This window comes from Rattus norvegicus, chromosome 1 (genome assembly GCF_021556685.1).
Source record: "Rattus norvegicus strain SHRSP/BbbUtx chromosome 1, alternate assembly SHRSP_T2T, whole genome shotgun sequence".
In the NCBI taxonomy this organism is placed as follows: domain Eukaryota; kingdom Metazoa; phylum Chordata; class Mammalia; order Rodentia; family Muridae; genus Rattus; species Rattus norvegicus.
The window spans coordinates 45,742,011-45,769,759 of record NC_141534.1 but is presented as its reverse complement, the minus strand read 5'-3'; the positions used below and the strand labels follow the sequence as shown (position 1 = coordinate 45,769,759).

The following is a 27,749-nucleotide window of genomic DNA, read 5'->3' as shown; positions in this document are numbered from 1 at the left end:
GCAAATCCCACCTTACCTCTGGGCCATACCTTCTGGTAGCCACCCACATAGAAGACCAAGAAAAAAAGGAAGCTTTGGCATTTTATCTACTTGCCCTCATTCTTACCTGCAAGTCCATCCACCCTGCTGCTGAGGCATTTATTCTTTATGCTGGTGTTAAACCTATTTCTTCAGGAGTCTAACATAGGACTGAAAACTCGCAGCTCTCTAGGTAGCTTCCAGACTGGGATGACAGCAACCAGACTTTCTGCCTTTCTGTCTTGAGACAGCCATTGGTGGACTGCTCAAAGTACAGTCTAAAAACCACTTTAATAAATCCCATTTAAACAGAACCTCCTATTTCTTAGGGAGCTCTAACTAAATAGTTTATTTTCCTGTTACTGTGACAATATCCCAATGAAAGCCAATTCAGTACAGTTCCAGGTCAGTCTTCATGTCAGAGAAGTTATAAAATCAGAAACCTGAGACACTTGGTCACACACACATCCAGTCAAAGCAAAAAGAAACGGGCATGGCTCAGTGTTTAAAAGTACTTCCCAAATAAACTCAAGGGCATGAGTTCAACCTTCACATCCTGTGGTGAAGAGAGGCAGCTGTCCTCTAATTGCCAGACATTCACAAGCACACCCCACAGTGTGACAACGTTAGTTACCAAGTGCAGCAGCAGCAGCAGCAAATGATGAGGACGGCTGCTGCTACTCTGCCCCCACTATCTGTTTATACAGGCCAGGATTCTAGGATGGAAAATAGCTCCACCATCCAGAGTGGTAATTCCCCACAGGCAGCAAACCCCACGCCCATCTCCCAACTAATTCTAGATCATGTCAAATTGACAATGTAATACTTTCCCACAGACTATCTCAAAAAAAGGGGGTGGGGGGTGGGGGGGACACGATGCAGGAAGACGCCTGATACAGTCTGGACTCTACAGGATCCTTTGTGCATGGCACATGTATTTCCTCCCCACCCCCCCACCCACACACAAATATAAGGGTTATTTTCTTTTGAAGACACAAAGGTAAAACTTGTTACTCACCTTAATAGCTTTGATGGCTGCCTTTGTAATCTGGGTCATTTTTGCTTTAGAAATGGGTGGCTTATAGTCATTCAGCGAATACAACTGAAGGGAAAAGAAAAGCAAAGGTTAAGTATACCAGGCAATCATGAAACTACTAGAATTTCTATTTTTTATTCTCAATGAAACATAAAGGACATCGTTTCTAAAAAGTCAAGCTCAACAACACTAAGCGCAGAGGATGGGGAACCACAATCTGCTAGTACCTCCCCCTTGCTCTGTCATAGTCAGTAAGCAGAAAGAGAGAGACAACGTAAAGCTTAGACTCCTCACACACTATGGAGAGTACCGAATGGTGCAGCAACTCTAGAACTCTGCTTACGAGCTGGCAATGTGGCTCCGTGGGGGAGGGGATTGCCGCCAAACCTAACAACAGCGATCTGAGTTCATCCCCCAAATCTACAAGGTGGAAATGAAGAGCCACTGCCACCTGACAAGCTGTCCGTCCACAGGCTTGCTATGGGATGCACACGTCCCCTTCCCCCACACACATGCACACATGTATGCACACTAAATAGAAAAAGATAAAACACTACAGCAGAGCAGCTTCTCAACAGATAGTAAAGTCACTCCTGCTCCTACATCCACACCTAAGTGAGCTAAAAAGAACCATTCACATTACAGTTTGTGCCTCTGACACTGAATATGGTGGCAGACAACTTTAATCCCAATATTTGGGAAAAAGAGGCAGGCTGATCTCTGTGAATTTGAGGTCAGCCTGCTACAAAAGCAAATTTCAGAACAGGTCAGCCATAGCGATAAACAGTTGAGACTCTGCCTCAAAAAAGAAAAGGAAACACTGCACCTAATGATCAATGCAGAGCTATTCAATGTAAAGTCCATTAAAACCTCACTGAAAAAGTAGCAACAACCCAAACGAGGTGATGCTATGTTTTAACTGAACTGTCTGTCAGCCATAAAGAGGAGTTAGATCCTTAGATATATAATACAAATGAGTCTTGAGAACTGTTTAGGGAGAGGTAAGACATCTCACTAAATTGTCCATTTTGGCCTCAAACTGGCCATTCTTTGGCTTCGGTCTAGCGAATGGTTACGATTACAAACATGTGCCTGGCCCTTGGAAATACTATGCTAAATTAAAAAGAAAACTGGATAGGTAGCATATGAAGCCCTAGGTTTAATACAGGTATTGAGAGGATGGGGAAAAACTTATGATTAGCAATTCTTTGAAAGGTAATAAAAATATTCTAAAGTTAATTGTAATTATGGTTGCACAATGTGGTGAATATACTCAATGACCATAGTGAGATCGCTGACTTTGTAAAGCCAGTGCACACCTCTAAGCCCAGTATTTGAGAGAGATGTAGGTATGTCTATGAGTTTGAGAAAAAGCCAAGCTAGCTATGGATATACAGTGGGCCTTAATGAAAGGGGAGGGCAGCAAAGAATAATCAATGAATAATCCTTTTTAAATCTCAAGGATTCTAATGGTCCAAAACAGTCTACCTCTTGATCTATTTTAAAACTCCTCCTATAATGCTCAGAGAGAAATAATTTAAGAAAAATTAGACAATAGAGAACTGTGGTCAAATGAAAGCTGACTAAAAATTCTGCTGTGTTCAGTGATACTATGGTGAAGACATACTCTGAGCTTTAAGCCAGAACATAGACCAGTCTAAATCACCACTCCCCACCTGGAGAACACTTAAATAAGGCAAGTCCTTTTATGGTGGTTATAGTAAAAAAGGGGGAAAAAAATCACCACTTCCATCACTTCCCTCTGGGCAAAACCAAACTGCATTGAAGGTACTGGCCGCTCCCATCAGCAAGATCAGTCTCTACTCTCTGCTCTTGGCTCCTGCACTCTTCTCAGTCCCTGCCACAGTCCATTCTCTGTAGTCTGTTCAGATACTTTCTCCCAGGGCTTGCCCACTAGTTAACTTGTACCTCTCCCTACATCACCAATGAGGAAGGCTTTTATAATCCCTAGTGCCAAGCTTCTCTTATGTCTTCACAGGTCTGGTCAGTCACCTTTGAAGTCATTAATCTGCCTAATTATGTCTAATCTTTGAATTGTAAAAAGAACTGCTACAAAGGTAAAGGTGATGGTGACCAACACGAATAAGCAATCTAAGAAGTTACCTGGCTAAGGACAACCCAACTGTGATGCCAACAGAAAGCAATCTAAGATGCCAGTTAACATGGCAAGCAACCTTTCTCTTCAGTGTCCTCGGGGGCACACGTGTTCATTACATCATCTCACTAGAATCAGGTCCCAACACACATTAAGAAGGTTGACTCCAACTGTGGCAGTGGGGTGTAAAAAGAAAGACCGGACACATTTGTGGGCAATATCAACACAATAAAGTTGCTCTTATGTGGCCAGCAATGAGTCTACACCTTTAATCCTAGCACTAGGAGGCAGAGGCAGGTGAGTCTCTTGAGTTCAAGTCCACCCTGGTCTACAAAATGAGTTGCAGGACAGCCAGGGCTACAAAGAGAAGCCCCAATTGGGAGGAGGGAGTGTTCTCATGTTACACTTTAGAGGTTTCCTAAGAGAGGCCAAGCTTGAACTTGGCCACACTAAGCTCCTTGAATCCCTGCCTCATGCAATCATAGGTACACAGTAAACGCTCCTGCTACTAATGAGGGCCCTTACCTGAACAGAACCCAATGCAAGCATCATATTCTAGAACCTCCTAAAGGAGAAGCTGAGGACTACTCTCTGAAGTGTTTCATTATGCTGACAGAGCACTGACTAGTGAGGTGCAGTGCTCCTAATAGATCATCACATCTGTTCGGCTCTACTCTCATAGCAAGACACCAATAAACTTTGAACCAAAATAACCAAACACTCCTACCGCCGATATACTGAGACTCATCACCCAATTTTAATACAACATTCATACTATTTCAAACAAAATTTTTAAAAACATTTTTATTTCCTTCCTGATTTGACTAATACCCAATCAATCCTATGGCTTTGGAAGAGCCTAACAGAATTTATTATAGGTCATGTCCCAGAAGCTTCAAGAGACATCAGCACAGGTTCATCTGTGCCTTCAAGGCTGAGGACTCTAACCAAATGAATTAAGAGAAGGTATGAATCTAAAATAAAAATAATTCATCTCTTCCCAAAATAACCTTTTAGGGCTTTGAAAATATGGATCAGTGTCTCTCAAATCTCCAAAGATTTCAAAAGCCTAAGTTCCTGCCAATCCAATCTTGACACTTTCAAAATCGCATGCTGACCAGACATAATTGTTTCTTCCTCCTGTTCAGAAGGCAGTAAATAACTTTCAAAATGAAAAGAAGGACAAGAAGCAACAGGTAAGAGATGTTATCAGCTTCTAGAAAATGAAGTCAGTATCTGATGAACCAAGGAAACCATGATCACAGCACACACATAGCTGCTGGACAGCACACCCTCCTAGGGTCTCACTACTTTGTCAAGGGAGCCATTGTCCCACCCTATTACTGCAACAACGAGCACTGTCTCAAACCCAACCATCAGCAGTATCAAAACTAGACTTGACATGAAAACAAGTGCTGAAAGAACTTAAGTGTGAAGTAAAAACACTGTTCTTTGGGGGACTCAGGCATTGAGCCAGACTTCAGGTCTCTTGTTTAAGTTACCTTGAAAACTACCATTTATTTCCACAGACCATCCTCTTCAAAAGTCCCAGCCTCCACTATATTTAGATATAGGGTCTCTTTGGAGGTGATTAAATGACATCATATGGACCCCTTAGGGCTTTGGCTCACACATACACAGTCCTTTGAGCACCCCATCCTCCCTTTCTCTGTGAGAAGGCAGATACGCATCAGCCAAGAACAGTTTCTCCCAGGAACTCACGGTCAGCCTTCACTGCCTAACCTCAAGAACTATTAAAAAAAAGTATTTTCAACTGTTTAAGACACCATAAAAGGGAGCTGGAGAGATGGCTCAGCGGTTAAGAGCACTGACTGCCCTTCCAGAGGTCCTGAGTTCAATTCCCAGCAACCACATGGTGGCTCACAACCATCTGTAATGGGATCTGACTCTCTCTTCTGGTCTCTGAAGAGAGTGATGGTGTACTTACATACATAAAATAAATAAACCTTTAAAAAAAAAAAAGACACCATAAAAATGGGTTATATGAAAGTTTCCTACCAACTAGAACCAATTAGAACATTGGGAAAAATAAAATATAGTCATAGCTCTTACAAATGTATGTCCTCCAAATTGGAACATTCTCTCCAGTAAAAAGGATCATCACATTCAGAAAATTCAAAAGGCAAACTACACACAGAGGTTAAAGATAAAACATATCAGACTCAGGAAGTTCTAAGATGCAGGTTTCATCATGCTGGACAGGCCCTTCATGCTGCCAAAACTAACCCTAATAAGCTTACTGCTTTGTCCAGCTGTATGGGTGCAACTATTTCTTTGATCTGTCAACAGTGTCCTGAGATAAAGGTGTTTATTCATTTCTTGCTAGGAATAGTCACACAACAACTGGTGTCCAAAGGGACTACTTAACCAAAAATAAGACAAAGAGGAGTCATTCCACAGCCCCAGCAAATGAGGCCAATCTGTCTAAGGGTGGAGAATCCATAAGGGATAATCCCAATATGACTACTGTTCCCCAATATGAGGGAAAGGGCATGCCTCCTTGTGTAGCAATAGCTCTGTGTGGTGGGGCCATTTGAGTAGAGCATCTTTTAGGAAAGGGGAGGATGTTCCCGTAGCATTGTGTAATGTGTAATCAGGCTATAGTGGTAGTTGTATGTCTTTATTTGGGCCATAAGGCATTCAATTGAGGTTCATCTTTCTGTCTACAAAGAACACAAAACAACTAAAAAACAACATACGATATTTTATTCTCTATATTGGCCTCTAACCTAGCACACACACACACAGTAGAAAATAAGGATGACATGAAGGTATTGATCTGCTGTTGGTGAGAAACAAACGTATCTGTCCTTAAAAACCCTTATCAGATATAAAGATTTGTAACCTGGGGTAAAAATTAAACAGTGAAAGAGATTATGAAACAGAAGAGAGGGCAGTCAGGAGGGTCAGTGACGTGGCTTCTGTATAAAGGCGCTTGCTGCACAGGCCAGCAACCAGCCTGACACCTTGAATCCGTGAGGGAAAAAAGCTGAGAACTTATTCCACAGAAGTGCTATACTCCGCATACCTACCCCTCATTGTATACTAAGTACTAAGGTACTTTCTAGATCTTAAATATAGGAGAGACAAATTCAGAATGTAGATGAGGCCCTTAACAATGAACCGTTACAGAAAGACTTGGAAAGGAAGGGGAATTAGTGCCCTGGAATATGCAACAAATTATACTGAGAAACCACAGTGGCAGTCAAGGTAGGCACAAACTAGACCCTGCTTCCCCTGGCCCCTAGCCAAGCAAGCAACTGCTAGGCAACCCCACTGACCTGAGGCAATCATTGTTTCCAAGGCTCACTGCCTCGTCTCCTAACCTAGGCCTAGTAGTACTGGAAGCTTCTAACCTCCATGTAATCTAATCTAGGCCTAGAATGTTTTCAGTGTCTGAGACTGCTGAATACACTCCCCTTTCTTGTTCTCTAATCTCCGGCTGGTTGGTTCAAACTCCTCTGCAAGATAACGGATTCAATCTGGCTTCTTTCTCGGCCTTTGAATTTCCTCATACTAACTCTGGCCATCCCTTCTAATCTTCAGACTCCTCCTTCTCTGACTCATTCAATCTTCACCTGTGTTATTAGCGTGTTCTCTCTCTAAAGCCCGTCTCTGTACAACTGTCCTGGTAAAACTGCCCCCTCTCTGTCTGCACTGCTCTCTCTTAAATCACCTCTCCTGTTCTTTTGAGAGTTGAGCATATCCTATTCTATCAAATCTTTCTCTGATTTGTTACTTTGTCTGCTACCCAATCAGACATCACTTTCAAACATGGCTGCTTTCTTCTACAAACTAACTTTGCCTTCATTCTTTGTGATTAAAAGTGTGTGCTAAGGCTGAGTCACACCGCAACTATAAACAGGTTTTCCCAGTAGACTACACAATATCAGGTTCACAGTGTGATCAACTATCCTGCACCAGGTGAGCGTGTGCAGGCAGAAGTGCATAGCATCCCCAGAAGCACTCCAGGATGAGGAACCAGGAGAGCTCATGAAAACTGACTCCAACCAGACTGCTGCATCTCATCAATGCTCTTCTGCCAGAACAAGTGACACAATCTCCTCATGGTTGGAACTTGTACATGGAACTTGCCAAGCCATTATCATTATCATATCATTATTATTCTGCTATCTACTGTTTCCTAAAACAGGTACTTCCTCAAAAGGACAGTCAAGGATGTTCAAAGATCCTGCTCACTCTTTGTGAGGTTTCATTATATAATACCAACCACTGAGTATCTCAGATTTAGAAAATACTGAAAGAACAAAACTAATTAGTTTAAATAAATGTACCCCCCTCCAAAACAAAAAAAACAAAAAACCCACCACTCACAGAAGCTATAAGGTTAATAATGAAAATCCCTGTGCCCACACCTCGCTATACCCCTATGAATTATTGGTCAGAAAGCCCCGCCCCATTCACTATAAATCATAAAGCCTATGGTCACTGATGCTGGTTGTATGCACAAATTAGATGGTAATTAGATGGTAGATCCCTTTTTTGCTAGCACAACACAGTCCTGGTTGCAGGACTTGGAGAATTCCAACTGTTCATGAGCTGAATGACACTTGCTCTCTCAGCTGACTTTCTGGAATACACTCTACAATCTGCTGTGTAACTGTCCCCAACAAACCTGCCTGATTATAGACTCTGCACACTATGAGGACACCAGGTAAGATTTGTCAGTGACAGTGATGGATAAGACCACTATTTTCTCTGTTACTGTAAGCCAGGATAAAAAAAACACTGTGGCTGGAGAAATCCCAGGCCTCAAAAGGAGACTAACTGCTTTTTAGGTTGCCTGCCAAACTACCTTCAGATATCTGTGTTTAGTATTCCTCTGTTCAGGAAGGATATACTTCTTTGTATGGTGACTACTGCAGAAACTTACAACCATTTATACGTACTAAAAAGAAAGAAACACTGCTAGTCCAATCTGAGCCAGAAGTTGGGGGTTGTCACCAGACCAAGCTCAGAACATTACAAAAGAGGGGGCAGATAAAATACTAAGATATAGATTGGTAGATTATTTCTTCAAACTTGTGTGAGGTTCACCCAACACAGACACACAGAAAGCACCGGGTTACTATAGTTTAAAGAATAATTAGTGTAATCTATAAAAGCCTATGTGTTGTACACTTTAAAAGATGAAATGTATAGTGTGAATATGTCTCAATAAAACTGTTATCTAAAAAAGCAAGGTATGGTGGTATACACCTTTAAACCCAGCACTCAGAAGGCACAGGCAGGGGAAACCTCTGAGTTTAAGGCCTGCCTGATCTACAAAGTGAGTTCCAGGGCAGCCAAAGCTACCACTGAGAAACCAAGTTTTGAAAAACAAACAAACAAACAAATAAAATCTCAAAGGTCTCAAAATGCTCCAAGTCTCATGAGGTCCTCCCCACAGTTATGGAAGCAGTAAAGAACTGGTGGGAGAAAACTTTGTAAAGCAGCCTAGAAGCTGAGCAGTCAACTCCAGGGTCCCAACTATCAACCATGCTGTGAAGAACCTTTCAGCTGTCTTTAAGTCACCATGCTCTTCTAAGTGACCTCAATAAGTTCAGATCACTGAGCCACACTTGGACACAATCCTCTCCCACATGCCTTACCTGAAGGGAACAGACATCAGTTCCTGACTCTTTGGGAGAAGTCACACAAGAGCTTTGTACACTTTTTAAAGAGAATTGTTCTCAAGCCTCAACTCCCAAGATAAAGGATGGATGAATATGGCTCACGTGGCTGTCATACTTAATGAATTTTGTCAAGCAACTTCAAAATTATTTTATTTAGATCACTGACATTCTCTTAACTCGTCTCAAAAATTTTACCAAGAATTTTAGTCTTTAAAAGCCATATTTTCAAGAGTCAGGGCTGGTAGCAGATGTCACATTTTTGGGAATTCCAGACTGGACTTTCAAAGGCAAAGGCTGAGTCACTACTTCATACTGAAGGACTCAGGACAAAGTAATCCAAAGGCAAAGGGGAAACGGAATATGTAATTATAAAACAACAAAACAAAAAATGACTTATAATAAAAATAAACTATGATCAACATAGTTGCCCTTTTTAAAGGCATGTTTATCTTTTTTCCCATTAAAACATACTTTAAGGGGCTGGGGATTTAGCTCAGTGGTAGAGCGCTTACCTAGGAAGCACAAGGCCCTGGGTTCGGTCCCCAGCTCCGAAAAAAAAAGAACCAAAAAAAAAAACAAAAAACATACTTTAATTACATTTATTCGTGTGTGAGTGTATACACGTGCCAGCAGAAGTCAGACAACAACTTTCAGGAGTTCTCTCCTACCATGTGGGTCAGATCATCTGCCTTGACAGCAAGTGGCTTTTACCTACTGAGTTATCTCTGACTGACCATTTTCTATTTTAAAATATTTTAATATGGAAAATCTGTAATGTTTTAAAAAACAGAAAGAAGGAAGAACAACATATGTATAATCTGACAGCACAGCATTCATCCAAAACCAGGAATGTAAGATGGGCCAACAAGTCTTGTCATTAAACTCACATGCTTCTGGAGGTAGACAATAATCTAATGGACTAACAGTCTAAAATAGAGGAAGATATAGTGAGGACTGTAACAGCACACAGAAGAGTGTGCAATTCTGTCCATCTGTCTCTGAATTAAAAAAACCTAAAACATTCTTCAAAGTACAAGATATTCAAAGAGGGGATACTTATTTTCCTAATACCCTAACCTAAAGCAGTTTGAGTAGCAGATTTGACATTTAGCATGTGACTCCTGGTGGCACAATCCCCAGAGTCAAAAATTATAAGTAAAAATGGCTATCAACACTATTATAGGGGTTGGGGATTTAGCTCAGTGGTAGAGCGCTTGCCTAGCAACCGCAAGGCCCTGGGTTCGGTCTCCAGCTCCGAAAAAAAAAGAAAAAACAAAAAACAAAAACAAAAACACTATTATAACAACAACATGAATTTTGATGTTTTATAGCTAGACATCCTTCCTATGGGCTATAAGCACTATCATATGAATTATAATTAAATTAAGAATCCTATTTTTCAAGTATAGTAAATGCCTAAAGATAGTATCACAGTTTTGAAGGCTACTTAAAAGGAAAATATTTTAGAATCTAAGTTCAAAATTCCATTTGTAGCAAAAAATAAACATCATCTTTCCCTATAAATATTATTTAAAGAACTTTATTTAAGTCACAAAAACCTGTGTACATAAAAGTCCTTTCAGTCAGCAAATGTGTGCCTCCTTTCCAAATCCTTGGAATGAGAGGGTTAAAAGTACACAGTTCTGGCCAAGGTCAAATACATGTCCCCTTCTGCAGCCCCTCCCTGACAGCAGCTGAAAACTCTGGACTAAACAAAACTATCTGGCGACTCAAAAGTAAAAGAGCAGGCCAGAAGACAGCCAAAGAGCAGTGCACCCAACGTAAGCATAGGAACCAGCAGAGGCCTAACCTGTGGCCAATCAGGATATCAGACAAAAGGATGCTGGAAGATGGGAAGGAGAAGAGGGAGAAGGCAAGGACAGAATCTTTTCTATCTGCTTCTGTTTCTTTTTTACTGGCTCTAACATGGGCTGGAAGGCTGTGGTTTACAACACACCTGTAATCCCAGCACTCAGGAGACAGGCAGTTGGATCTCTGATTTCCAGGCCAGCCTGGTCTACAGACTGAGTTGCAAAATGGCCATGGATACATAAAGAAATCTTGTCTCATAAAAGGAAAGAGGAAAGGAAGGGGAGGAAAAAATAATGTCTAATAAGAATGTGAAAACTCATTCTCTGTCCCTGTCCTCTCTCTCTGTCTCCCTGTCTCTCTGTCTCTCTCTGTCTCCATCTCTCTGCCTCTGTCTCTGTCTCTGTCTCTGTCTCTCTCTCTCTCTGACATATCTGAAATACACAAACGCACACCAGGTAATTTGTCTACAATGTAAGAGGAGGCGTTACAGGAAGTGGGAAGGGTATAGAAGGTGAGTGCCATCTCTCCAGTCCTCTTATTTCTTATGTATAAGTGTTCTTATGTATCTTAGAAATAACAAAAATGGGGGGCTGAAGACATAGATGGCTCAGTGGTTAAGAGCAGTGACTGCTGTTCCAGAAGTCCTGAGTTCAATTCCCAGCAACCACATGGTGGCTCACAACCATCTGTAATGAGATCTGATCCCCTTGTCTGGTGTGTCTGAAGAGTTACAGTGTTCTTGCATACATAAAATAAACAAACAAATCTTTAAAAAATAATAGAAATATCTAATACATTAAATAATAAGCAAACATTTTTATTTATCACAATAACCTAAACATAAGAACTAAATACAAAAACATTCAAAAAATTGTCAATTAGATAAAATAAACATAAAAAATTTTCTAAAAGCAAAACAAACCCTACCATCTCTCCCTCTCCCAGCCCATAAAATGTCACCCTATGTACTCAAAGTCAGCATCGAACTTGTAGCAATCCTCCTATCTCCGTGCCATCAAACCCTGCTTCAACAGAAAAGATGAAGCACAATGATCAATCTTCAGCAACACTTCATCAGACCTGTTGACTACTTAATCAGGACACATACTAGATTTTTGGATTGTAAGCCACACTAAGTATTTTTTAACTATTTTTATTCCATGTGTAAGAGTGGTTTGCCTGTGTACAGACGGGACACTGTGTGCACCTGGTGCCTGTGGAGGCCAAAGAGGGCATCGGATACCATGTAACTGGAGTAAGGAGTAAGCACACAGACTCTGCAGGAGCATGTGCTCTTAGCTCCCTTACCATCTCTCCAGCCCCAAGAAATTAAGTATTTTCTGAAAGACAATGCTATAGCCCACAGCTATCAAAAGGTAGGATTAAGAAGTTACAAGATAAAGAAAACATTAAATTGTCTAGGTAATACTACTCGCTCAAAGCAAAATCTCTCAAATAACCTTCAAGGCCAGCGCAGTCTAGTTCTACAACAGCCACGGCTACACAGAGAAACCCTGTCTCAAAACACCTCCTCCCCCCAAAAAAGAGATTAACAAATATAAAGTAGCACAAAAGTACAGTGGTACCAAACAGGATGTTGTGTATTGAGACAAATGTGGAAAGTGAATCCCTCTTACATCTAAAATCTTAACCTAATGCCAGCATTTTTACAAACACCCGGAGCTATCTCCTTCCCTCCCCAGCTACTCTGACCTCACATTAAACAACAGCCATGAAAGTTGTTTTATCTTTTTTCCATATCATCCACAATGACTAATATTTACCTAAATACATACACATAGACCCTAAAAGTAATTAGATAGCCAAAATTTGCTAGCAGAATGAATTTACTTAACTTCTTTATGACTAAATTCACTTGAATGCAGATTGACTTCAGTCAAAGATGTGTAATGCCAAAGCCATGGGAACTGGTATAAATTTCTTCCTGTATTATTTTAACTTTCAAAAACTTGGTACTCTGCTCTGGTAGGACTAAAGGCTTTCCAGTCACTCACCAACATGAGGATACAAATGGGAGAGAAGGAAAGATCACTGCACCACAATGCTTTCCTCAAGTAATCACTAACATCATCTGTGATGTTTTATAATAAAATAATCTGGGGGAAGTAGGCAAGGTGGCTCGCAAAAGTGCTTTCCATGTAGCCTGATAACATGAGTTCAGTCCCTAGAACACACATACAGATGAGAAAACTCCACAACTTGTCCTCTGGTCTCTCCATGTGAACCGTGGCACCACAGCTTATATCTGACTGCCACGTGCACTGTGAGTTTTTACTCCCTCTTGTAGTCATATAGAAAGCCTTATAGTCAAACTCTAAAATAAGAATCCATTTTAGAAAAAGTGTTTTTTAGTTTTTGTTTTGAGACAGGGTCTCTCCTAGCCTTGAACTAGTTTATGCAGACCAATCTGGTCTTTGAATTCACAGAGATTTGCTTACCTCTGTCTCCCAGGTGATAGGATTAAAGGTATATGCCATAATGCCCAACTTGAAAGCTTTAAAAACATAAGTGATTTATGCAAAACTGAAGAAAAGATCTCTACTAAATTAAAGAAAGACTAGAAGCCAGTGTAAAATGACAGCAGCAAGTCAAAGGAGAAGGAATGTATACAGAGTCGAGATTTAATAAGCCAAATAAAAAGGATGGGAGGCTACGGAATATGTTAAAAAGCAGTTCGCTGGGTTTTACTCTCAAGAAGATGGAGGAAACCCCCATTTTCTGTGTCAGAATTTAGGAATATGGCTTTACTTCCCAAGTAAACTGAGGTAAAAAGCAAGAAGTGAGTTGAGGAAAATGTAGATTAGGCTGACAGCAAAATGACTGCAAAGTATCTAGACAAGGTAGGACTGAATAAAACACAATCAAAAGAGGCGGTAGTCATTCCTGAAGAGGCAACAGACGCGATAAAGAAATGCTGAGCACTAGCGGGACGTTAAAACAAGAGCCACAGATCTTCAGATCAAACTTTCAGAGGTGCGAAGATCCAATATGAAGACCTGAAAGAAACAGCTGCAGGCGAGAACACTTTTCAGATCTGAGGCACCTCGCAGGTGAGTGTCAGCCATGCTAGGGCCACTCAACCACCTTCTCCTTCAGAATGGCCTGTGAGGGTGGTTGGCATCTGAATTTTCTCCATTTGTAAGGTGACAACTAAATTAAAACTTTTATAGAAGCACATCAAATATGTTGTCGGCTCATGCTTCACACAGTCTTTTGGCTCACAGAAGTGTTTTAAGTTTCCAAGGCAAAACTAGACAAGTATGGAGGCCCATGCCTGTAACCCCAGTATGGGGAACAGAAACAGGGAGCGAGTTCAAGGTAGCTGGGCTACAGAGCAAACCCTTGGCTAAACAACAAACGGGGCTGGCAGGAGCATTCAAGCGCTTCCAAAGGATCCAAGTCAATTCCCAGAACGTGAATGGCCACTCACAAAAGCCGAGGTGCAACTGATACACAGACGTACATGCAGATAAAACACCCATACACATAACATAAAAATAACTAAGTACTATAAAAACATGAACAAAACACAAACAGAAAGAAAACAAGTCTATCCACTTGGAACCATGTAAATGTACACAATGAATTGGTCCCTAGGAAAGATGGATTGGGGAAACATACTATGCGATGGTGTCAACCTAATAACCAAACACAACTTAACCAAAAACTTAAAGGAGTTTGTGAATCTACTTACCACATAACTTGATAAAATTCACCTAAACATGAATTTTATGCAATCCTCAACTAGGCTTTAGAACTCAAAACCCTTTACAATAAGTCCATTTACAATAAGAAACACTGACTGAAATTGTTAAAATACACGAACTCTGCCTTTCTTCCCAAAACTAAAGGACACACTATTTTGAGTCTGGACAAAGTATTACAAATAAACAGCATGCTAGAAAATGCTGTGGAACTTTTATATTTATAAAGCTATCAATCCCTGCACTCCTACTACTTCCAGAAGTCTTCAAAATTAACCACTGTTAAAGGCTGGCAGGATGCCTTCCAAACTTTCCACATGTATGTACTTTCTTATGTATGTGCATGTTCAGTATGTGTGGTATGGTGGTTTACACAGACCCATATCACCATTAGGAGGTATGGCCTTGTGTAGTCTTGGGGTTGGGAGCTTTGAGGCCTCTTTTGCTCAAGCTTCACCCAATGTAGCTGACAATCTTCTTAAGCTGCCGGCTGATCCAGATGAAAACTATCAGCTCCTTCTCCAGCACCATGTCTGCCTGCTTGCCACCATGAAGATAATGGGCTAAACCATTAGCCCCAATTAAATATTTTCCTTTATAGCTCCTGTGATCATGGTATCTCTTCACAGCAATAAAACCTCAACTAAGACATGTGTGAATGTCTATGAATATGAAACAGATATGTTACACATCCTAGTAAAAATTACATTATTTCTGTTTAGGGTTGAGTTTCTCAAAAGCTTTTGCTAGACTTAGTAAAACCTTGGTAATAGTGACCAAAGTTAATATTGGTCTAAAATACTTAATGTTCAAACATTGTTACTGTCTATCAATGAACAATCTTGGTCAACTCTCCTTCAATTTGGAAAATATGCACAACATCATCTACCAAATTCTTTTGAACTAAATGTCTGTAACTTTTACCTATTACTAAAATATGGAAAAATACCAAGAGGCTTTCCAGGACAAGATACTCACAATTACACTACATGTTTCCATGTTTTATCTTGGAAAACTGCCTTTCCTTCATGGTTTCCTCTAAACACCAAATTCTATAAATAATATTCTTTAGCTTTCCAAATGCTTTATAAAATTATTAGATTATATCAAACATCAAACCAAGTAAAAGTAGCTAAAAGCTACTATTACCTCTATTTTCTAAAAGAATCAACTAAATGTAGGTTAAAAAGAAAGATTACAAACATATTCACTGGGATGAATAACTAAGTGATCCTCCACCAGGGTCTTGTCTAACTGTACTGAGTGGTAGGCCACATCTCTCCTTGCATAACTGATATTCTGTCCCAACTTCCTTTGACAGCAGCCACATTTTTTAAAAAAGACCCATCTTGGACAGGTGTGCTAACACACACCTAGACTCTAGCAGTCAGGAGGTAGAAGCAAGTGAATCTCTTGAGTTTGAAGACCCTGGTCTACACAGTGAGTTCCTGACCAGCAAGAATACCTAGTGAGACTGTCACTTAAAAAAAATAATCCATCCCATTAAACAAGAACAGTGAATTACATAAGTGTATAAATGTAGCTGGGCATGGTGGTTCACAGATTTATAGTTCCAGTCCTGAGGAGGCTGAGGCAGGAAGTTAGCTGCATAGTGGTGAGCTCCACCTTGAGTACAGAGACAGACAAATGAGACTAAGAAGAAAAACAGGCTACTAATTTGTACTAATTCAGCTACTCAGAAGTTATGTAGCCTAAATAAAGTGTGAGATCTCACCCTCCAGTCCACTGAATGACATCAATTATAAGCACACTATAGATCAGTTCTCAGTCTGTAGGCTGTTACCCCTCAGGGGTCAAATGAACCTTTTACAGAGGTCACATCAGATATCCTGCATATCAGATATTTACATTACAATTCCTAACAGTAGCAAAAGTTATAGTTATGAAGTAGCAATGAAAATGATTTTATGGCTGGGGTCTCCACACCATGAGGGACTGTGTTAAAGAATCACAGCATTAGGAAGGCTGAGACCCGCTGCTGTAGAGAATAGAAGCCAGGGTTCTCAGTATGAGGGAAAGTGAACACATATGGACTTTGGGAAGGTCTGATGATGGCTTTGTACATGTGTCTAGAACTGTTTGTAAGTGTGTAAAATAAAATATCTAGCTTGATCTGACAACACACATATAGCTACCAAAAGAAGCTTGGGCATCTTGGAGAAATGGCCAGTGAAGGTTTGGGAAGAAATATCTCACTGTGTTAGAAAATAGGGGACTATTCCAAAAACTGACCAGCATTTATCAAAGTGCCCACGGTCAGCTTGAAGAAGCTCCGATGGGTTAAAACGAATTGTGGGAGATCTTTAAAGGCCAATGAATAAAAAAGAATTCATGAGTTTAGTTTACAATGCATACAACTATATGAGACAAGAAAAAGCTCTCATGGATGCAAAGAAATAAACACAACGAACTTAAAAAATACACTTAATTATATTACTACTAACCAACCCAGACAAGAAATAAATGTATGCTCAAACAAGTAGGCAAAATTTTGGTGATTTTTTTTTATATTTTCATCAAAATATCTCCCCAATAAGAGACATGGTACACGGGCTAGAGAGATGGCTCAGTGGTTAAGAGTATTGACTGCCCTTCCAGAGGTCCTGAGTTCAATTCTCAGCAACCACATGGTGGCTCACAACCATCTGTAATGGAATCTGATACCCTCTTCTGGTTTGTCTAGGACAGCTACAGTGTACTTATATACATTAAAAAAAAAATCTTAAAAAAAATTTTTTTTAAAAGAGAGACATGGTACAAAGGTAAAGAAAGCAAAGAAACCTGTAGCCAAGAGCCCCCATTCCTGCTAATGACACAGACGGTCATAAGTGAGGATGCGCAATGTTACTTTTGAAGGACTCCAGACAAAGATGCAGAACATGAACCTATGCAGCAGACAAGACAATATGGAGAGAATTCTAAATTGTCCTGCTGTCATCCAATACTACCACCTCAAGCTCATAGAAAAGAACCAGTAACTATTTCAAATTTAAAAAGGTGAGACAATTATTAAGACATGATAATAGAATTATTCTGTAAGAACGACTATGAGTACGAAGTATAATGAAATTTGGAAAAGATTTCCAACAATAATTTCATCAATATTGAACAAACCAGTAACATTGTAGTATGATTAGGCAAATATCCTTTTAAAGGAAAATAAAGAGCTATTCAAAGGTAACTGGCACTCTGGATTAGAATTTACTCTCAAATATTCAGGAAAAATTGTGTTTGTGTGTTACGTGTAGAAAGTACATGTGTTTAACACAAAGACTCTTGGGCTGGAAAGATGGCTTAGCAGTTAGAGTACTGCTCTTCAGAGGGCTCAGGCTCAATCCTCAGCACCCACACAGTGTTTCACGGTCATCTCTAACTCCAGTGCCAGGGGACCCGGCACTCTCTTCAGACTCTGTCAGGTACCCACTCAATGCATTCATACAGGCAAAGCACTCAAATACCTAAAATAATAAAAAAGAATAAAGTTTGCACCTAGGTCTTTTTTTTCCTTCCAGCTTTCCAATGGGTATGGTTCAAATAATTAAGAAAAACTGAACTGTATATAGACATGACGCCAATAAAGTCACTAAAGAGCAATGGGTCCCTTGGCAAAGGCCTGCTGCAGATGGTCCTTTAGTCCCTCACCATTATACCCCATGGGTGGGTTACTGGATGAGTTTGGACTCTAAGCCTCTGGAACCCTTCAAGACAAGCAGAGTCCTTTGAGCAGAACCTGTAAGCTATGGCTTACTGGCGGCCAGCTTTCTGAAATTGAGCCAGGACATGGTTCGTCTGTAAAAGTCAACTCAGAACCTTTCAATTTACAAATTTCTGAGCAGCTCTGTCTTTGTTCTCTGCAGAAATGGGACATTCAATTCTATCCTCAGAAAGTATTAACTATCATGGGCAAGAAGAAAAATGCCAAAAGATCTAGACCTTTATGGAAGTTTGTAACTACGATCCCTCTTACCCACAAGGTACACTGTGGGTATCCTCTTGAACAAAACTGTTGTCAAAAAGGATGTCTTTAGAGACCCAGCTAGGAAACACAAGGGAGAGGCCAAGGTCAAGCCTGAAGAATGATACAAGATAAGGAACAACAAATAGGTTTTTCCAAAATTGTTACTTTTAGGTGTATTTTTGTTTCCATCATTAAAAATTAAAAAACAAAAACAAAAGAACCCAAAGGGCGAGGATATCTGTATAGGGCTAAATCACACCTGTCTGTTTCTGTTCAGTACTTCAAAGTGCTTTTCACAGGGTCAACCTCAGTTTCCCATCTGCACATGAACAGCACCCTCCTAGCCTTTCACACTGTTCTAAAGAGTGGCTGAAAATTACTAACTTTTTGGGAAAAGGAAGAGTTTAACACAATAAACACAAGCATCCCTCCATAACTGTGGCCTCTGCATCAATGACTTCAACTACCGCTTAAAAATCATCAGGGAAACTATTCATTCAGAACACATAGAGGCTTTTCCTATTATTCCCTAACCAATACTATTTCGTAAATGCATGGTGTTTACACTGTATTCAGTATTAGACGTAATCTAGACATAACTGTAAATTATAGGAATATGAGAATAGGTTATATGCAAATCATATGCCTTTTTCTGTAAGAGACTTAAACATCTAAGAACTGAGTATCTGCAAAGGAGGAGAGGATGTTGTCCTGAAATCAATCCCCTCAGACCTCCAGGGATGACTATTATAAAAGTCACTCATTTTTATAAAAGTTCTAAAAAAAATGTGAACTAGACATTTCCAACAAAGTGAACAGGTGTTATAAAGATAATTTAATATATAGAGGTTTTGTCTGCAAAATTTTTAACTTGAATTTAATATTTATGTTAAAGGGAGAAAAGATTAAATAAAAATTACTTCGTGGCTAACAGCCGAGCTCAGTGTTGAGGAGCTCACCATGCCCAAGGCCCTAGGCTCAGTCTGAAGAAATAAAATTTCTGGGAGGATTTTTACTGAACACTTGAACTACTTGATTAATCCCAATGCTGTGTCAACTTTATGGCATCAAAACCACATTAGTACATTAAAGAAAGCCATTGAGGCAGTTTGGGGCAATCTTTCTTTCCAGTGTCACCATGCAGAGGTGTCTACCGTATTCCCAAGCTGTACACACAAAAGTATGTGACTTCAAGAGTTTTGTCCTTTGGCTGTAGGGAAGAAAAGGACCTCTAAGGAACACACCAATTTCAGAAGGTGTTAGATCAAGGGAAATATTTTAAATAAAAATCGACTACTTTTCCAAAACTTAAGCTTTTGTTGCCCATTAACAGACGTTACCCATGGAGTAACTCTATCTCAATTACAGAAGAACTGACCCTTAAAACTGCAGCTTATGGGGTTGGGGATTTAGCTCAGTGGTAGAGCGCTTGCCTAGGAAGCACAAGGCCCTGGGTTCGGTCCCCAGCTCTGAAAAAAAGAACCAAAAAAAAAAAAACCCAAAAAACAAAAAACAAAAAACAAAAAAAAAAAAAAAAACAAAACTGCAGCTTATAATAGCTGTTATTTTTAAAAAATAAATGAAGGAATTTTTTAAATAATGTCAATAATTTTCAAATAAGATTCAGCAGCATGGTCATATACCCCACTCTTGGGACAACTGGCCACCTCCCTGCTGAGTCTATAGCCAGCCCTGCAGGGGCAGAGCAATCTGGTTCTAGGAGGTTAGCACTTGGGCTGGCCAGCAGAACTGGGCCTAGAAAGAAAGATCCCAGAAGCCAAGAATGCTGGAACCAAGGGCCTGCCTGTCTGCCTGCCTGCCTTGCCTGCCTGGCTCTGCAGGAAGGCTGAGGAGAAAAGGGCACAGGAACATAACCTCTGAGAGGAGTCTTTTGTTTTTCTGGTTATCACCATATCTAAGAAGATAGGCAACTTCCTGGTATAAGGTAAACAGTCACTAAATAACTAACAATACATCAAAGAATGCAATCATAGCCCTTTCAAAATCAAACTATAGAAGTGGCAAACAAGGTAAGGTGCAGGCTGCAAGCACTTGCTTGACACACATTCCCTCATCAGTGCTGTCTCAGAGAAGATACGCCATCTATTTCTCACTCCTAGCTCATGATCCACAGTGGGTACACTTATAAACCATTCCTACACCTTTACTTGGTTTTACGAGTTTAATAAAATGAAATACATGCATAAAATGTAAATCACAAAGACCAAACACCATGTTTCCCATCAAGTTTGAGACAGATCTTGTAAGCAACCCCAGGCTACAGAATACTGTTCACCAGTCCTAACTTCTTTAAATTCAGACATCTGCACCATAACTTACCCCTCTATTAGAAAAATATAAAATCTGATTTAGTTTGTTTCTCTACTCCTATAGCACACCTCATTAATTTATTTCCAACCATTAAATTATGAGGTAAGTAGGTCATATTAAAATTGATATCAAAAATGTAGTGAAATTATGTAGTACAGAATGCAAGTAAATTTAATGCAATCTATGGCACATGCTCATTAAGTCCAGTAACTTCTTCCCCATTTTAAAGATATAGCAACATTTCTTATAAAGCAATTAAGTTTTATTCCCTAGATGATCTTTATAAAAGTACTAATACGTTGTAAGTGGCAAATTCTATCTGCTTCCCAAGTACTACCCATACATACAAGCAATACAGAATTTCACTACCACAGTATACCTAACATTTCCCCAGAGCCTGCCTTATGCGGGCACAGTCATCTTACTATGCTTCTTGTGTCCATGCTGCTGGAAAGCAGTCTGTACAAGCAGGAGTAGAGGCACAATCCTGAGAGAGAGGAGTAGAGAAAGATGTTGAGAAAACAAAAACAGACAAAATGAGCTCACTAGAGTCTGAGCTCAGCCAGTGTTCAAGGTCATGGTTGATTACATTTTCGTCATAAATACTATGAGTTAGAAACTGTCCATTAACAGCAAATCTGGCCCTAGAAAGAGATATCTGAAATCACATATGGAAGTAATGAAATCATCATTAATTCTAAATTATGTACTGCAAATGATCATAAAATATGACTGACTGTTCAGGAAAGTGAAGATATACAAGTCCCTTAAATATCAACAGAATTACTCTAACAAACCTAATGCTAGTCTAGAACATATGAATTTCAAGTGACAACTTTTTGTGATCCTGTATTGTTGAGATTATATACACTCAAATCATACAGTATCAAAAATCTACTCAATCTGAGTCACTCTTATAGTCTAAATTTTATTACTGTAAGAATAGAACTGTTTAATTATTTTACAGCAGTAATCCAAAATACCTTGAACACAATTACTACCCAACATAAAACTATGATCTGCCCTAACTGAAACCCTCAGCAGAGAACTACCCCTTGCATTTCACCCCATACTTTGGTGAAAATTAAAAATAAAAGAGTTCTGACTTAAAATTTTCACTTAATCTATATTTCTACAATGTCCTAAAAATTACGTTTAAAGCAATATTTAGACGTATTTGTTCCTCGTAAACATAACTGTATTCAATTAAGTCAAAGAGTTCCCACTAACCGAATACTCAAGTACAAGAAAAGAAAATCCCTTCTGTATTTTAAAAGCAAATGTGCAGAAACGTTAGCTACCATCACCAGCTACCAAGTATAGCATCCTTCCCCGTTTGCTTGAGACAGACAGGCCTGTGGCTCTACAGTGTACTCTACAGTGCCCTGTGCACTGAGGATCTGAAGCAATGCTGGCACTGTTCTCACTGAGCCTGTATCGGCAGTAAAGACTAAGTGCTTAAAAGTCAAGTCATCATCGCATGCGAAGTACAGAATGCTATAAGACAACTGAATGAAACCTAAATTCATAATTCTCAACAAGATTGTTATTCCTCCCATATGAGAAATTGATAAGCTAAAGACAGAGTTGGATGCCACCAAGAGAGAGAGAGAGCTACACGGCACCTAGTCAGTAAAAGCAGAGCTGCTGCTGAAGGACGGACTCCGAGTGCTCCACACAGCAGTTACACAGCTTCCACTAAGAGCAGGGCCAAGTCAGGAAGCACAATCTACGCCACTGGAGCGAAAGAAGGATTGTTAGTGAGGGCTTCCTTAATTTAAAGCACTAAGTATGTTCCGTCTTTAAATAATTTTCAACAACATGGAAAGAAATCTACAGCCTGATTCTATTAACCAAACCATACTAGTCCCCTACAAAACAAGACAACAGAGAAAAGGTAACACAGCTCTAAAAGATGAAAATAAAGAGAAATGTTCTGCAAATGCTTCCCATCAGTGTTTTTTCCTGAGCCATAGAGCAAAAGTTTACAAACCTAAAGCAAATGTTTCATGTTATTCTACACGTTTCATGCTTCAACCAACCCATGGCTACTACTAGATACTGATGGGAAGGTTATAAGAAGTTCTGTAGTTATTTATACAAACCACCCCTCAGAATACAAAGCTGGAAGTGAAATGTATACTAAGAAAATGTATTGGATATTAGAGCGAGTCTTCCAAGTGTGTATCTTTCAGAGAAAGATAGCCAATTAACCAAAGAATGCCAAAGTCAGAAGACCGCCACAGACACCCTAACAAGGATAACCAGGGCCAGATATGCTGCACGAGCCTGTGACCTCACTTCAAACATAGGGGATGTAAAGGCAAAAAGTCTTCTAAATTCTAGACTAGCCTCCTCTACATACAGTTCCAGCTGAGGTAGCCAATGCTCTACGTCAAAAGCCTACTATTGGTAGACTACCAATACTCTATCTTAAAAAGATTGGTCGATTTTTAGAAAGATGATAAAAGAATCTTGTCAGAATTTAGAAACCAAGGTAAATCTAAGACTTAGCCTGTAACGAATCTTCCAGCATTTTAAATCCATAGATGTCCTACTGCCTACTCAGCCCATTCAGAGCAAGAAAAATGAAGTATGTTATGGACCAAGTGGTCTACACTACCATAAGCAGCTATTAAAAACCAGCTACAAAAATCCATCGCCAACAAAGATCTTACTATGTTAAAGAGTTACTAAGAATTTTTTGATGTGTGAAAAATATACTAGTTTTTTTTAATTTTTAAATTAAATGACTAATAAATACTTAACTAATAATTCTCCTCCTCTAGTTTTGTCCAGACATAACCACTGCTAACCCACTCTTACACTTTTCACGTATTACCTTAAACAGTGAGTTTTAAATTTTCTTCCCCAATTGCACTGACATTTTCTAAAGAAGGTATTTATCATATAAAGCCATTCCCTTCCCTTTCCCTTTTCAAAACCAAGGCATGAGAGAGGAGGCCCCTATTAGGCCTCCAGATAGTAGCCTTCGGCACAGTATACATAGCTGCTCACATGCAGATGCTCCCACACTCAGGGCAGTCCTGCCATTAGGCTGTCCTTCTCAGTAGGTGAGGACTCCAAGTCTCTGTAAGAACTGACTAAGCAAACAGAGTCCTTCACACTGACTAATTCCACATCATTCCATCTGCTTTAGCTGCTCCCCTCACACTCTGATCCTCATGAGTCTTCTAAAGTAAGAACAAACTTTCTCTCACTGTATCAGAACTGACAATAAAGGCCATGGGACTAAACCTCATTCAGCTAAGGATAATGAGGAGGAATTTACTCCAAAATTCTTGAACAAAGGCTCTCCTGATATAATAATCTTTAATATAGTGGTGAAGGACAGAGAAGCCCTTTGAGAAATTAGGAGGAAGATGATAGATGATAACTCAGACTGAAATTCATTCACAGTTTGCAGATTAATTTTAAATAAATAAAAAAACTGTATTCTTAGCTTCACAATCTCTAGCATGCTATTTCCAAGTTAATGTTCTCTGCTGAATATAAAGTAAGACTGAGAATTATATAATTATATAGGATATAATTATAAGGCCTGAGAATTAGCAAGCCTTTGCTAACATTTCTTATTCTAAACATCTATTTGTTTTGCTTTTGTTTCAGATAGGATTGTGCAATATGGCTTAGTCTGGTGTAGAACAAAGTATATAGCCCAGACCAGCCTCAAATTCAGAGCAATCCTCCTGTCTCAACCTCTTAGGTGCTAGAATTACAAAGTGTGTATCAGGACACCCAACTTTCATATTTTAAGCATTTGAAGGTTTAAAAATGTCTTGCTACCAAATAGTAATGATACTTTTTTGAGCTAGCCAGGAGTGTGCCACACACCTGTAATCCCAGCACTCAGGAAGCTGAGACATCAGTAAGACCCTGTCTCAACAATACTAATAATAGTTATTATTACCATGAGCTAAATGTTGATGCTTTAAAAGCCAAATTCACTGTGAGCACTTGAAAACATGATTTCCTCCCAAGCCTGTAATCAGACTCCTTCTCTTTTTTGTACCTTGCAAAACCCGACTTAATAGAACAGTAATGAATGAGCTACTCCAGTGCTCAATTGCATTAACAAAACATGCACCACAGCAGCCATATATGCAAAACGTTAGAATCAATTTTTTCTTTTCTACATTAACCAAGGCTATACATTCTGTGCTTAAACAAAAGTATACAGAACCAAGCCTGGTGCAAGCCTATATAATCCTGCTACCAGAGAAGCTGAGGCAGGAGTATCAAATAATAAATACAACTCGTGCCTGGACTACAGAGTGAGCTCAAGTGTTACCAGCCTAGGCAATCTTAGTGAGGACCTCTCCCAAAATAAAGAGGACTGGGACATCTATCTCAGCTGTGGACCCTTGCCTACAACTTCCAGTCTAGGGTACTTCTCCTCAACTTTGAGTCCATCCTCTACTTTTAAACTAACTCCACTTCAAACTGGTAACATCCTATCAAGATAGAAGGTAAAGTAGTAGTAGTCTAAGTAGTCTGAAATCCTCAGGGAAACAGGAAGAGAGGGAAGCAGTGCTACAGTGACGGCTGCTCCAGAAGACACACACCATCAGCCCTTATCCTTCCAACACAGCCCACCTCACAGTTCCTTCTCCACACTACCCTTGCGTGCTCTCAGAGCACTAACACTTGTTTACACCTATCATTGTGGGGAGGAGGGCAGACACCTTAGGAATGTCCTAAACAAAGAAGAGAATTAAGCACAGTGGAAAAGGGAAAAGGGATGAGTTCAGTAATTGGGAAATAAGAGGTTTCTTGTTACTGCTGCTGTTTTGGTTTGACAATCTCTCTATTATGGTTCTAGCTGTCCTGGAACTCTCTATGTAGACCAGGCTGGCCCTGAACTCCCAGAGACCCGCCTTCCTCTGCCTTTCTTGAGAACTAGCATCATCAAAGGCATTCACCACCAGGCCCACAGAAGAAAGGACTTCTTTGTAAGTAAAGAACGTGATTATTAGTGCGGTATGCAGCAAATTAAAAGGCAACACGGCTGTTTTCTTATACAGTTACAAAATATTAAAAATAGCTAATTACATTTTCACTAAACTTTTATTCCATATCCTAAATATATATCATTGGGAGGGAGAATTAAGTTTCTTAAGAGGATAACTGTCCATATTATCAGTTATAAATTCACAAGATTTCCAAAAGAATTGGTCAGTATCAGGAAGTTCACCACTACTTAAAGTAATATGCATATTCGAGAACTTTATCTAACTTTCAACAACCCCTTTTGCAGCATTTCCCAATGCTACCTACCATAAACAAAAAACAAAACAAAAGATGAAACTGCAGAAAGGCATTTAAGAGCGCTGTCCCATTTGGACATCCACAAATACTATTTTAAAAACTCATGTGCTTAAGACATTAATAGTCTTATTACTGAGCATTAACACTCCCAAATCAAAAGTTCTGAAAACTATGCTAATTAGTTAGCATGCATTTAAATATGCATGCGTTTCTAAAAGGTACAAGATAACGCTGACCCTGTATTTGCTACATTTAATATCCGAATAGCTATTATTCCTTAAAAAGAAACTGTATGTTTTCAAAGCCTGTCTTCCAATCAGATCAGTAAATTCAGTAAACAGTAAAAAAATGGACACCTACATTAAAAAAAAAATCTGCTTAGCCTGACACGTGAATGAACCCGTGGCAAATGACTCTCCCAGCTTCTTTCCCCCCTTCTGGGTGCACAACGTCTCCCTAATATTCGTCTCTTTATCCCTAACAGATGATCAGAAGAGCAAGCAGAATTTTTTAAAAAGAAAAGGGAGGGAGAGATTGCAGAATGATGTTGCCTCCCTACCAACCATCCAATTAGCGAGGTCCCTGGCTGGCTGGCAAGTCACCTAGTCAACAGAACCTCAATAATAAACACTACGTGTAACGTGACCGCGGATCACCACCCCGTGGGTCCTCTCCAGGGCCTCGCATCCGTGTGTCAGCTTCCTCAGTCACCCGGGAGGACCTGCAGAGTGATGTCCTGCAACAGTTCAGACCCTGCAAGGCCACGGGCTGGGCGCGGGAGCGGGTGGGAGGGAAAGGCCTCTGTGGAACCCACCCGGGAGCGTGGCGCGGCCGCCTCGGGGACCGGCCCTCCCCTGGCCCTCCCTCAGGCCGGCCCGGGGAGGGGCGCGGGACGTTCCCCTCCCCCACGGCCGCCCAGCCACCGTCGCCCAACCCGGGGGAGCTGCGTGCGGCCCGCGCCCTTGCTCAGCACGCGAGCCCCGGGCCTGGCCTGGCGGGGAGGCCGGGTTGCGGTACGAACCTCGCTGTTGAAGGTCTTCACGGCCTCCATGTTGTCTGCGCAGAGGCCCGGGGCCCGGCGAAGGAAGAGGCGGCGGCTGGGCGCGTTGCGTGCGGAAGGGCGGGCGACGGGCCCAGGAGGCCGCGGAGCACGGCTAGCTGGAGACGCTCCTCAGCGCCCGTGAGGTCCCGGCATGGCCGCGGGGCGGGCGCAGCGAGCAGGACCGAGGCCGCCGGGGCGGGTCGGCGGCGGGGGAGGGGCTGGCGCGGCGCCTTCTCTGCTTCTCCGCCCCGCTCGGAAGCGGCCTCCACACTCAAGCTTCGGCCCCCTCCACTCTCCACCCCCTTCTCCTCCTTCCTCTTCCTCCCACGGGCTCCTGTGTCACCTCCCTGCCGCCTAGGCCGCGGGAACCTGCAACGCGCAGCGAAGACACAGGAGGAAGCGCTGACCGCGGCGGCTGCGGCATCCAATATGGCGGACGCGGTCGAGCCGCGCACTCAGAGTCGGCGGCGCCGGCCAGCGCGCCCCCTGGCGACCAGGCCGCGCGAGGCCTGCGGCCGCGCCATACCATCGAGACGGTACAGGCCAGAGAGGCCGGAGTCGCTGCGGCGGGAGAGGGGGACCCGGGCTCTGTGCTGCCCGCGTCCCCGGCTGCGGGAGTGAGCGCTGCGGCGCGGACAGAGGGACTCTCGGTGGCTGGTCCCGCCGGTGAGCGTTGCTCTGAGAAAAACCCAAAGTGCAGGGGAAAGACGGAATGGCGGAAACTACGGTGTCTCCGTTGCTGCT

The 27,749-nt window shown here is 41.0% G+C and overlaps 1 protein-coding gene across 29 annotated transcripts in view; it reads right to left on the bottom strand.

Moving 5' to 3' along the window:
• Positions 1-27,436, bottom strand: part of Scaf8 (SR-related CTD-associated factor 8) — a 187,811-nt gene extending 160,375 nt beyond the window's left edge. For 20 of the 29 annotated variants that reach the window (XR_015658395.1, XR_015658390.1, XR_015658389.1 and 17 more), the window contains exons 1-2: positions 26,985-27,436; positions 1,037-1,120 (exon numbers count right to left, since the gene is read on the bottom strand). Coding sequence is in view for 15 of the 29 variants with exons in the window: in NM_001428710.1 (NP_001415639.1) it covers positions 1,037-1,120; positions 26,985-27,014 (114 nt within the window). In the remaining 14 variants the exon portion in view is untranslated. Of the gene's footprint in view, positions 1-1,036; positions 1,121-21,099; positions 21,162-26,984 lie in introns of all 29 variants that reach the window. The other 9 variants (XR_015658432.1, XM_087616176.1, NM_001428712.1 and 6 more) reach the window with 2 other exon arrangements.
• Between the last annotated feature and the right edge of the window lie 313 nt (positions 27,437-27,749).